This window comes from Gossypium hirsutum, chromosome A10 (assembly GCF_007990345.1).
Source record: "Gossypium hirsutum isolate 1008001.06 chromosome A10, Gossypium_hirsutum_v2.1, whole genome shotgun sequence".
NCBI lineage: Eukaryota > Viridiplantae > Streptophyta > Magnoliopsida > Malvales > Malvaceae > Gossypium > Gossypium hirsutum.
In genome coordinates, this window is record NC_053433.1 from 10,537,783 (window position 1) to 10,550,421 (window position 12,639).

The following is a 12,639-nucleotide window of genomic DNA, read 5'->3' on the forward strand; positions in this document are numbered from 1 at the left end:
AAAGGGTTGAATGTGATGGGGCTCATTTTATCATTCATTTTGAATTGTGGGCCTAAAGGGCATGTTCACATTAAGAGAAGTGTTCACACTAGAAAAACAGGTTCTTTGAGGAGCGAATGGCCTATTCATAAAGATAGATTGATAAGGCCTTTCTAAGGGAGAGGGTAGTTCATTCACAGGGGTGAAAGACTTATCCTCAAGAGCGGGTGATTAGGACCCTTCCAAGGAGATCAGGAGGTTGGATGGTAGTAGGACTTACAAGACACTAGTCATCCGATGACCACTCGGACAATGGAAAGCGGAGGGTTGCTTGTGGGCACTTTTCAGTAGGCTTGCTAGATGCACATGTCCTAAGCCAAAGTGGGTATAATAACTTGCATTGGAATATGATTGCCATGTCTTGACTTATATGTAGCAGTGATTAAAACTTTTATCAAATATTCGTTTAACATAAGTTCAAATCGTGTAACCACCATCCCCACCTCTAATATTGTATAAATAAAAGAATGCTATTGTCATGATTCATGTTAATGAATATTTAATGGAGTGAGAATTAGACTAGATTAACATATAGGTATTGGATTTATCATATTGGCCAAGTGAAAAAAATGTTAGAGATTTATTAAGAGACTACAAGTATAACTATAGTGCAACCACATGCACAATCACAAGTACACTATAATTATAAATATATATTCGAGTTTTTACAAAATAAAATTAAATGAATATAATGCATAAATGGACAAAAAAACTAAAATAAATTGAACAAAACCTACCAATCAAATTGATCTCATCCATAATAACTGTGTATGGTAGAATTTGAATTTGAGTACTCAAAGATCTAGAACCTAAACCTTTGCCAACAATATCAGAACTTCTATAATAAAATGTTGGAATTAATGTGACTCACTTGATAAATATATTATACGGTAATATTTTTTTGAACAATTTCATTATAAGTTCTAATTATATGTGTTTTTTTATAAAACAATGCGTAGAACTACCCATAACCACTCCCAGCCCATAAATAATAGGGTAATGAGCTTCATTGCACTTGAACCCATGTCATTCTTCATTAATAACAATTCTCATGCCAATTGAGTTACGACTTAATCAGCATGGTAATATTTTTTTTAATAAACATATTAAGTATATAATTATTTTTAATTTAAGAATTAAAAAAGAAAAATATATCATTAATTTATAGCCACTACATATACAATTAAGTGTGTCAAACATATTTCATGCTTAAATGATTACATCTAAATCATCTCGTGGGGCTACTCCTACACTGAAGCATCCTCCATTCTATATTAAACCCAATGCTTAAATGGTTGCATGTAATCATATCATGGGGCTAATAATAAAAAAAAGACCCAATTAATCGTGAGCTTTATAGGTTAAGAAAAACGTGAGTTGAAGAGAAAGTGAGAGCCGAATGACCTGGGCTGCGTCGACCAAGAAACTCCCGCTCCTTCGCTCATTTACACTCTCTCTATTCCAACACCTTCACCACTTTTCCAATATATAGATCCCCACAACTTTCATTTTCTCTCTGTTATATGTATATTTTTTTCTTGTACTATACCAACCCCAACTAATTAATCTTTACAAATTACTCATTAACAAAAAAAAAAAAACAAAACAAAACAGAAAACTAGTAATTAAGTTGTTCTTCTTGATTTCATTTTCTTTGAAATAAGAGTTAAAAAAGAAGTAGCTGAAAGTTTAACGTGTACTTTTTTTGCTTTGCATGCAAAGATAAAAGAAAGAAAGAGACTGCATTTCCTTTTTTCTTTTTTAAATTTATTTTTCTAGGAAAGTAATTTGAAGAAGAGAGAAAGATGGCGGAAACCAGCGTCGGCTTGGAAGATATCAAGAATGAGACCATCGACCTTGTAAGTGTTTTCTTTTGTTTCTGGTAAATTTTCTTACGGAATTTAATTCAAATATATAGTTTTTTTTATTATCAATATTCATTTCTTGTTTATAATTTCATTCCAAGTTTAGAGTTTGATTTCCAACTTTCAATGCAGGAGCGAATTCCTGTCCATGAAGTGTTTCAAAAGTTGAAATGCACCAGAGATGGCTTATCAAGTGAGGAAGGCCAAAAAAGGCTGCATATCTTTGGTCCTAACAAGCTTGAAGAGAAACAGGCAAACACCCTAATTTAACCCTCTTTATTTCTCTTCTTTCCATTTTGTTTATGAAAAAAAAAAACTGAAAATCTTAAAAAAACTACATTAAACAGGAAAGCAAGGTTTTGAAGTTCTTGGGATTTATGTGGAATCCTCTGTCATGGGTGATGGAGATTGCAGCTATTATGGCCATTGCTTTGGCTAATGGAGGAGTATGCTTATCCCTTATCGCTCTTTCTTCCTTTCCCTTGTACTTGAACTAATTCTCTTCGATATGAAATCTCTAATTCTATGGATAAATTCAGGGCAAGCCCCCAGACTGGCAAGACTTCATTGGTATTGTGGCATTGCTCTTGATCAATTCAACTATTAGCTTCATTGAAGAAAACAATGCAGGCAATGCTGCTGCAGCACTTATGGCTGGTCTTGCCCCCAAAACAAAGGTGCTTAGGAACATCAATAAATTCAATTTAAGTAGAACTTACTTGTTTGAATGTTTCTAATGTCTCTAACCATTTTTGCATGTTTGAATGATTGAAGGTCCTAAGAGATGGAAAGTGGAGCGAGCAAGAAGCTGCGATACTGGTACCAGGAGACATCATCAGCATTAAGTTGGGAGATATTGTCCCTGCAGATGCACGTCTCCTTGAAGGTGATCCACTCAAGATTGATCAGTCCGCCCTTACTGGTGAGTCTTTGCCTGTAAACAAGAATGCAGGGATGAGGTATTCTCTGGTTCTACCGTCAAGCAAGGGGAGTTAGAGGCTATTGTTATTGCCACCGGCGTGCACACTTTCTTCGGAAAAGCTGCTCACCTTGTTGACAGCACCAACAACGTAGGGCACTTCCAGCAGGTAATCTCAGGAGCTGTTTTCTAGCAAATAACCTCTTTTATGGTGAAGATGAATACTAAAAGGATCTTCAATTTTCTTCGTGTGTTGCATGTCTGGATATGAATATTGGGATATGATCCTAAAAGGATCTTCCAAATATATGAAAAAGCTTGAACATACATGTGTCTGATCAAGTCAGAGCAACATATCTTATGCTTGATGTGCACTAAATGGTGATTGTTTCATTAGGTGTTGACAGCAATTGGAAACTTCTGTATATGCTCAATTGGGGTAGGGATGCTTATTGAGATAGTGGTGATGTATCCAATCCAACAGCGCAGGTACAGAGACGGAATCGATAATCTGCTGGTGCTTCTCATTGGAGGAATTCCAATTGCCATGCCAACAGTTTTATCTGTGACAATGGCCATTGGATCTCACCGGCTTTCACAACAAGGAGCTATCACTAAGAGAATGACAGCTATTGAAGAAATGGCCGGAATGGATGTACTCTGCAGTGATAAAACTGGGACACTTACTCTCAACAAGCTTACTGTAGACAAGTCCTTAGTCGAGGTTGGTCCTTGAATTGGAAGTTAACATCAATTATGGATTGATGATGTATTCATCCCTTCACAGAGAACCATGTTGTGAGATTTCAGGTTTTCACAAACGATGTTGACAAGGACATGGTTATTCTACTAGCGGCAAGGGCTTCCAGGGTTGAGAATCAAGATGCTATTGATGCCTGTATTGTTGGAATGCTAGGTGATCCAAAAGAGGTCAGCTAAGATTGACAAAAACAACCCCCTTTCATTATGTTTTTGCTCATCAGTCTTCAATGTTCAATTGATTTGCAGGCCAGAGCAGGTATTACCGAGGTCCATTTCTTTCCGTTTAACCCAGTAGACAAGCGTACAGCCATGACATATATCGAGGCTGACGGTAGTTGGCATCGAGTCAGCAAAGGTGCTCCAGAGCAGGTAAATGGATTGACTTATATTGTACCAATGCTTTCCATATCATCTCCGGGATTTAAATTACAGTTGTGGTTGTAACTTCGTGTTGTTATTACTTGACATAAAATCAGATTATTGATCTATGCAATCTCCGAGATGATGTGAAGAGGAGAGCTCATGATATCATTGCTAACTTTGCAGATCGAGGGCTTCGCTCTCTTGCTGTGGCTAGACAAGTAATATTCTGTATTCTTTCTACCAAACTTAATTTCAATAATGGAAAGAAAAAGGTCATTATGAAATGGACATTTTGATATTGTAGACTGTGAAAGAAAAAAACAAGGATGCTCAAGGAGAAGCATGGGAATTTGTGGGCATACTGCCACTGTTTGATCCTCCAAGGCATGACAGTGCGGAGACAATTTGTCGGGCTCTAAATCTCGGTGTCAATGTCAAGATGATCACTGGTGATCAACTAGCCATTGGCAAAGAAACTGGTCGCAGGCTCGGTATGGGAACCAACATGTATCCATCATCTGCTCTCCTTGGCCAAAATAAGGGTGACACAATCGATACGATTGGTGTTGATGAGCTTATTGAGAAGGCTGATGGCTTTGCAGGCGTTTTCCCTGGTATGTTCATGTTTATTTTTCTGAAATGCAATATTAGTTTGATGGTCTTTGAAAACTCACTATTTTCCTCATTCAGAGCACAAATATGAGATTGTTAAGAGGCTACAGCAAAGGAATCATATTTGTGGCATGACTGGAGATGGTGTGAATGATGCACCAGCGCTTAAGAAGGCAGACATTGGAATTGCAGTGGATGATGCAACTGATGCAGCTCGTGGTGCATCAGATATAGTGCTAACAGAACCAGGACTTAGTGTCATTGTGAGTGCTGTTCTAACAAGCAGAGCCATATTTCAGAGAATGAAAAACTATACCATCTATGCCGTCTCCATTACTATCCGAATCGTGTTAGGGTTTATGCTCATTGCTCTTATTTGGAAGTTCGATTTTTCGCCTTTCATGGTTTTGATCATTGCCATACTGAACGATGGAACCATTATGACCATTTCCAAGGACAGGGTTAAGCCATCTCCTATGCCTGACTCATGGAAGCTCAAGGAGATATTTGCCACCGGCATTGTCCTCGGTACCTACCTTGCTTGCATGACTGTTGTTTTCTTCTGGGCTGCTAGCGATTCCAACTTCTTTCAGGTAAGAAAAACATCAAACACTCTTTATAAAACCATAACAAGAAGAACCAAACATCCACTGGAAACATCTAAAGGTTGATAATAATAATAATAATTGCAGGACAAGTTTGGGGTAAGATCCATTAGGCACAATCAAGATGAACTTACAGCTGCTATCTACCTCCAAGTGAGTATAGTGAGTCAGGCACTCATTTTTGTCACTCGTTCTCGAAGTTGGTCTTTCATCGAACGTCCTGGTCTTCTCCTCGTGGTTGCCTTCATTTTGGCCCAACTCGTGAGTTATATATGAATATATAAATTCCACTTCAATTTGTTAGAATATATATATAATTGTAGCTAGAATTGGTATAAACTTCTGGTTTTTGGATTCACCATTTTAGATAGCTACACTCCTTGCTGTTTATGCAAACTGGGGCTTTGCCAGAATCAAAGGCATTGGCTGGGGTTGGGCTGGCGTTATCTGGCTCTACAGTCTAGTCTTCTACGTCCCACTTGACGTACTCAAGTTCTTGATTCGCTATTCTTTGAGTGGAAAGGCTTGGGATAATTTACTTCAAAGCAAGGTATCTAATCAACTCTAATCAAATCACTCCTTTCAAAACAAGGTTTTTCCTCGTTCAATAAGTATTGATGTTTGATATCAATCTATATAGACTGCCTTCACAACAAAGAAGGATTATGGAAAAGGAGAGAGGGAAGCACAATGGGCAATGGCACAACGCACCCTTCATGGCTTGACACCACCTGAAATGACACAGCTCTACAACGAGGAGACCAACTATAGAGAACTGTCAGAGATTGCTGAACAAGCAAGGAAGCGTGCCGAAGTAGCAAGGTTGAGGGAACTTCATACACTCAAAGGGCACGTTGAATCTGTAGTTAAACTCAAAGGACTCGACATTGACACCATCCAACAGCACTACACTGTTTGAGGGAAAGAGTGGAACTGGGTGTTGTCGTAATGTGCCATGAAAAGCTTGGAAGGTATGGAGGAAGAAATTTTTTGGGGTTTCCGAAATCAGCATCTATCCTATTATGAATTTTTGTAGTAGGTTATGGAAGGCATGGTATTGGAATAATTTTTGAATAATCCAACATAAGAGATTGTCGTATAGCTATCTCGGACAATCCTTGGCTGGAATATGGCAATGATTTTTATTACATCATCAGTTTTTTTCCTCTCTTCAAAATCGATCTTCTCTAACTGCAGTAAAGTTTATGGTTCGTTTAAATCACGGACCAACCTAGAGAGAGGATCGGTTAAAATATTCTTTCACTATATTTCATTAAGTCAACCAAGATTAATAAGCTTGCATGTTCAAGAGTCGCCGAGGGTGTTCATTATAATCATCATGGATCTTTCATTTCATTTTTGTTTGTAGGTAGGGATGAATATCAAAATTATACATTAATTTTGATGTAATATGTAATTTGATATATGAACTTTAATTTCATGCATGCATTTATACACGTGAAACTTTGATCATAGTTTAAATATATATATGAAATTTTAATTTCGATTCAATCAAATATATTTAAAGAAATAAATATATCAGTTTATTTTTATATGGGGTAAATATAAATATTTTTATGTGCAATATAAACATAAAACAATGCAATACCAACAGTTGCGTTAATAATTTGTGAAAATTAAATTAAATAGAAAATTCATGCATAAAATTACACAAAAGTAAAGTTCATGTATAATTTTGATATTTATCCCTTTCACCCTTTATATTATAATTTTACAATACTTTAGCATTATACTGGTACTACATATGAAAATATGTTGTTGTAGGAAGAATTTGTAGGAATGTAGGGTTTGAAAATTAAATTAGACATTTTAGTTGCAAAACTATTTTCAGAAGGTATAATTACAAATTTAACTCTTGATATTTGTATCATTTATCAATATGACCCTTATTTTTTTAAAATTAAATTTGACCTTCAACCTTTTAACAATGGTTGAATTTGATCATTAACTTTTCAAAAACAATCAAATAGGAATTGCTATTTCTTTTAAAGTATAGACTAAAACATTAAAGTTTTAAAAATAATAGTACGCATGGCAATCATGTGTACTCATACTTTTTTTTTCAATTTTTATGAACTTTCTATATATATACATATATATATATATATTTAAATTTATGAATATTTTATAAATTTTAAATTATTTTTTGTTGATGTGGCATATAAAATAAATAATGACATCTCAACATAAAATACATGTAGATTGCTAGACGAGTTGCCATGTCAATATCATTAAAAAAATTAATGTTTTAGTTAACATTTAAAAAAAAACAATTTGATTCTTTTTGAAATGTTAATGATTAAATTTAGCTAAAAAAGAATTAAGGTTAAATTGACAAAACATGTAAACATTGAGGACTAAATTTGTCATAATGCCAAATAAAATAAGACACTATTTGTCTTATAGCCACATCAACAAATAATTTAAAAAATATAAAATTATAATAAAATTAACAAAAATGCATGAAGTACAAATGGATTATCATGTTTAAATTTAACGTTTTAGTTGGTATTTTTACTAAAAAAACAAATTAATTCTTTTTGAAAGGTTGGTGATCAAATTCAAAATTTTTTTAAGGTTTGAAGGCCAAATTTAACTTAAAAAATAAGACCCAAAAATAAGGATGAAATTGATAAAAATATAAAAATTAAGAGTTAAATTTGTGATTATACCTGAAGAGATGCAATAACATCCGCATAATAAATTCAAAAAAAAGAAAAATAAAAAGGGAAAATCATGTGGGGTAGTGAGACCAAATGCAAATGCAAAACATGTCGTAACTGTACTACCACTTATCCAAACAAGAGGTAGCAATCTAGAAGGAGCAGAGGCCTTCGTTCCACGTCAGCACCATGATCTGCCACACCACCATGGACCCTCCTATCAGATTTCTCATGAGCCAGCCTATGGAAACATCCACGTCCACCTTAATTATAGTATCCATTTCATCTTCCCTTCCCTACTCCTCCGCCAACATGGCCCCATTAGCTCCTTCCCTCGCCAAATCTGAAATGCTAGGTAACCCTCTGAATTTCAGTGTTTGGGCCAAGTCATCAGCTCCCACACCCTCAAGCTCTGCCACATTCAAGACCGTGGCTCTTTTCTCCAATAAGAAGGCTGCACCTCCTCCCAAGTCCAAGGTTGCGTCTGTCTCCCCAGCCAATGAAGAGCTCGCTAAGTGGTACGGTATGTGCTAGCTGCAACCCTATGGCTAAACCAATTCAACTTAATGCATATACTTGATCATTTGTTGCATATTCAATCTGGTCCCTACAGAAGGATTTTCTTGCCGGAAGGGCTGTTAGACAGATCAGAGATCCCTGAGTACTTGACTGGAGAAGTCCCGGAGAGTGCGTATTATTAAGTTCGAATAAGATTTATAAATAAGACTACATTCATTCATGATGATATTTATTTTATTCAGCTATGGATACGATCCTTTTGGCCTGAGCAAGAAGCCAGAAGACCTTGCCAAGTAAGTTAATACTTTTCCTTTTAAGGGATGAATACAATACTTAAGGAATGAAAATATATATATTGAATGCAGATATCAAGCATTTGAACTGATACATGCAAGGTGGGCGATGCTTGGTGCAGCTGGATTCATCATCCCAGAAGCCTTTAACAAATTTGGTGCCAAATGCGGCCCTGAAGCCGTTTGGTTCAAGGTTTTAGCTTTACTATTTGGGCTATAACTATATATATGGAATTAATGTGTTGGTTGAACGTTGATTTTCCATACCTGCATTGCAGACAGGAGCTCTTCTCCTGGATGATAACACCTTGAACTACTTCGGCAAGAATATCCCTATCAACCTTATTGCTGCTGTCATTGCGGAGATCGTTCTCGTTGGTGGAGCTGAATATTACAGAATCATTAATGGCTTGGTATATATATATATGCCTGCCTCTCTAATACTATTATGAATAGTAACCTTTTACCAACCAAACATTATTAATTAATTAACAAAATTTTGCCATAATTTATTTAGGAATTGGAGGACAAGCTTCACCCTGGAGGTCCATTTGACCCACTTGGGCTGGCCAAGGATCCTGACCAAGCAGCTCTGCTCAAGGTGAAAGAGATAAAAAATGGTAGACTGGCAATGTTCGCCATGCTGGGTTTCTACTTCCAAGCCTATGTCACTGGAGAAGGTCCCGTTGAGAACCTTGCCAAACATCTCAGTGACCCTTTCGGGAACAACTTGCTCACGGTCATAGCTGGAACTGCTGAAAGAGCTCCCACCCTCTGATTTTAATACTATATTTTATTATAATCTGCAACACTACTCGTTGCTTGCGTCTATTCTATGCATCAATCGCTTGTACATCCAGCTAAGCTAGCACTTTAATCTTGAGTAGAGGCTTCAACTTCAAATTTCAACTGAATTTAATTAGAAAATTTTAAAAAATATATACAATTTTAAATAAAATAAAAGAGATTCAAAGCTATTATCTATAAAAGTAAAATGGATTCAAACAATATGTTCAAGTATCAGAACCTTTATCCACGAAAGTATAATGGAATCGGATGATGTCGAAGAAAGTAGTGATAATATCCAGATATGAATATTATCTAAATCTGCAATGTTCAATTTTGTAAAAGGTAAACCGAATATCTACAGTTATCCAAATTCACACCTGCATTTAGCTAATGCTAAAGAAAGAATATGAGACATTCTCAGTTGGGTTTGTTAAGCAAGCCTCAAACATGCATAACGGAAGCATACATAAAATAGCCAGCAGCTTATCGGAAAGAAACTGAATTGCCTGTTCCTATTACCATTCCGAGGGCCAATCCCCATATCTCTACTAACTTTTGACATAGAATGAACCAGAGATTGCTTTGTCCTGTATTTCTACATGAATGAAATCTACCTTTTAGATGATCAAGCTTGTGTTGCTACAGAAATTTCTTTCCCCTGTATAAAGCCATTTCAGAATAAATTCTGCATCTTAGGCCTTAGTTGTGTTAATTGTTATGTTAGCTGAAGCTAAATATAAAAGGTACCGTTTGCATTCAATATTAGGAGCAGATTTACTCCATCATTGTGGGATCATCCTATCAGACGGACCTCTTCAATTGCCAAATCTCATAACCCACTTCACCATCAATGATTTTGTATCACCAGTAGCCTCTGCAGGAGCAAGATCCACTCTTGAAATGATGGAAGCGACTTGAATCCCTTAATATGATTTCATTATCAATGATCATGGATATGTAAGTAAAGGCATTATGGCAATCAGTGCAGACACGCAAGTTCTTAGTGATATGGATAGGCACCCCAGGAGTAGAGACTAAAATGCCATAGGCTAGAGCTAACTTCTCACTATGTTCAAAAAGAAGATCACCTTTCTCTTCATCATCCACATCATGAAGTGCACAGTTCGTCTCGGGAACATACCCAATTGCCTTGATGCGTTGAATTAAGTCAGCAAGAAGTTTGTATATTTGTTCAAATTGTGGATGAGACCTGTCACCCACATAGAAGGTTGCAGTGCCTTTCTTTCCTTGGACCCAGCTGCAACCTGCTCTCTTTTTGACCCCTGAATATTTCATCAAAGATCGGACCCTGGCCACATCTCTCCAACGCCTTGCATTAGCATATATGTTTGAAAGCAATGTATACGACCCATCATTCTCTGAACTCAATTCCTGAAGCTGGGCTGCAGCATATTCCCCAAGTTCCACATTTCCATGGATCCTACAACCACTAAGTAATGCAATCCATACAATTGCGGTTGGCTCCATGGGCATGCTGTGAACAAATTCCAGAGCTTGACCAAACCGACCAGCACGGCCTAAGAGATCAACCATGCAAGCATAATGATCCAATTCAGGGGTGACACTGTACTCAGTATGCATGCTTTCAAAGAATCTGATTCCCTGGTCAACCATACCTGAATGGCTGCATACATAGAGTAAAACAAGAAAGGTAATACCGTCAGGAACAAAACCTGCTACTCTCATATAATCCAGAACCTTGATAGCTTCTTCTCCATAGCCATGCATACCATAAGCAGTTAGTAACGACGTCCAAGAAACTGAATTCCTGTGCTGCATATTGTCAAACACAACCCTAGCAGCATGTATATCACCGGATTTGGAATACATATCTATGAGACAATTTTCCATAAACAACATACAGATCGTAACGATTGCGTAATATGTAAGCATGGATCTGCTTACCAAACCTTAGTGCTGCCAAATGAGCACAAGCCATCAAGGCACAACATATGGTAAAAGCATTTGGCTTCATAGAGTTACCTTCTTGGAGCATTTCAGAGAAGAGCTTCAGTGCATCATTTCTTCTCCATGCTGTGCATATCCACCAATCATGACAGTCCAAGTCACAACATTCCTATCACTTGGTGCAACTGAATCAAACATTAAACGAGCTACATTTGTACTTTTGCACTTAGCATACATGTCAATTAGACCATTAATCACCATGAGATCTTCTCCTGGATCATTCCAATCGTAGTTCAAAACACATTTGATTGCATAACAGTGAGTTTCCTTCCCCTGAAGTAATGCTGCAATAGAAGCACAGCCTGAAAGAACGGACACAAGCGTAACCACATTGGGTTTAGAACCACAAAGTTGCATTTGCCTAAATACCCCCAATGCTTCATAACCATGACCCTTTTGAGCATAGCCTGCAATCACAGTGTTGACACCATTTTTTGGATGAAAACGTGGTCGACTTGGATTTTGAAAAAAAGAATGAAAACGGGAGTCGCCACCAATCTTTTTTTGATGAGGTGTGATCGGGCCACCTCGAAAAGTGGTTGTTTTAATAAACAATTTAATTTTTATTAAAACAACGATTTGGTCTGCGAAATTCAGAAAAACGGGTTCGGGAGTCGTTACGCACGAGGAAGGGTTAGCACCCCGATACGCCCAAATTGGTACCTGGTTGATTACTTAATGTCTGGGTCGAAAATTAAAAACTCAAAAAGAATTAAAAATACGATCCTGTATAAAACGTTGAAAATTTCAGGAAAAAGGGAATATTCACATATCGAGAAAGAGAATCAATCCAGAAGTTAGGACACAATGTCTCAATTCCCGATAGCGGATGAAAATGCTATTAAAAGATATATACTCGGTAGAAGGATCAGCCCAGAAGTAGGACACGATCTTTCTTAATCCGAGATCGTCAAAACTGAGGAAAGATATGGTTAGATTTATTGTGGAAATCGAAACCCAGTAAGTTAGGGTACGATCCTCCTCGAATCTAAACATAAAATATCATTTTTTTTAAACAAATTTATTATCGAGTGAAATAAAAACATGAAGTCGAGTAAAAATGTGAAAGCAATACATGTTATACATGACAAAATCATAAGAATACAAAAGTGAAAAAGATACGAGCAATAGCAACAAAAAAAAAATAAAAGTCAAACCTACAATCAAAAAATAACAATAAAAAACTAAACATAATTAAAT

General features: G+C 36.6%; 2 protein-coding genes and 1 pseudogene across 3 annotated transcripts; 2 read left to right on the forward strand and 1 right to left on the reverse strand.

Moving 5' to 3' along the window:
- Positions 1-1,486: 1,486 nt before the first annotated feature.
- LOC121208177 (ATPase 9, plasma membrane-type-like) lies at positions 1,487-6,684 on the forward strand (annotated as a pseudogene).
- Positions 6,685-7,949: 1,265 nt separating this feature from the next.
- LOC107896105 (chlorophyll a-b binding protein CP26, chloroplastic) lies at positions 7,950-9,637 on the forward strand. Of its 2 annotated transcripts, XM_041078689.1 has the most exons (6): positions 7,952-8,372; positions 8,463-8,536; positions 8,611-8,661; positions 8,734-8,854; positions 8,940-9,074; positions 9,179-9,637. In XM_041078689.1, exons 4-6 carry the CDS (start codon positions 8,771-8,773, stop codon positions 9,437-9,439), a joined length of 480 nt encoding a protein of 159 aa, XP_040934623.1. In that variant the 5' UTR covers positions 7,952-8,372; positions 8,463-8,536; positions 8,611-8,661; positions 8,734-8,770; the 3' UTR covers positions 9,440-9,637. The 2 variants fall into 2 exon arrangements, with proteins under 2 accessions (XP_040934622.1, XP_040934623.1); XM_041078688.1 differs by having other exon boundaries at positions 7,950-8,372; positions 8,463-8,661.
- A 674-nt stretch (positions 9,638-10,311) lies between these two features.
- LOC121207932 (pentatricopeptide repeat-containing protein At5g16860) lies at positions 10,312-11,301 on the reverse strand. Its single transcript, XM_041078483.1, has one exon. It carries the CDS (start codon positions 11,299-11,301, stop codon positions 10,312-10,314), a length of 990 nt encoding a protein of 329 aa, XP_040934417.1.
- Between the last annotated feature and the right edge of the window lie 1,338 nt (positions 11,302-12,639).

Excerpts from the sequence above, each read along its gene's own strand:
- LOC107896105 (XM_041078688.1), top strand. The coding sequence starts at position 8,588 with ATGATGATATTTATTTTATTCAGCTATGGATACGATCCTTTTGGCCTG. Across the intron at positions 8,855-8,939 it reads CTGAAGCCGTTTGGTTCAAG|ACAGGAGCTCTTCTCCTGGA; the intron begins GTTTTAGCTTTA and ends CCTGCATTGCAG. Across the intron at positions 9,075-9,178 it reads ACAGAATCATTAATGGCTTG|GAATTGGAGGACAAGCTTCA; the intron begins GTATATATATAT and ends TAATTTATTTAG.
- LOC121207932 (XM_041078483.1), bottom strand. The coding sequence starts at position 11,301 with ATGTATTCCAAATCCGGTGATATACATGCTGCTAGGGTTGTGTTTGAC.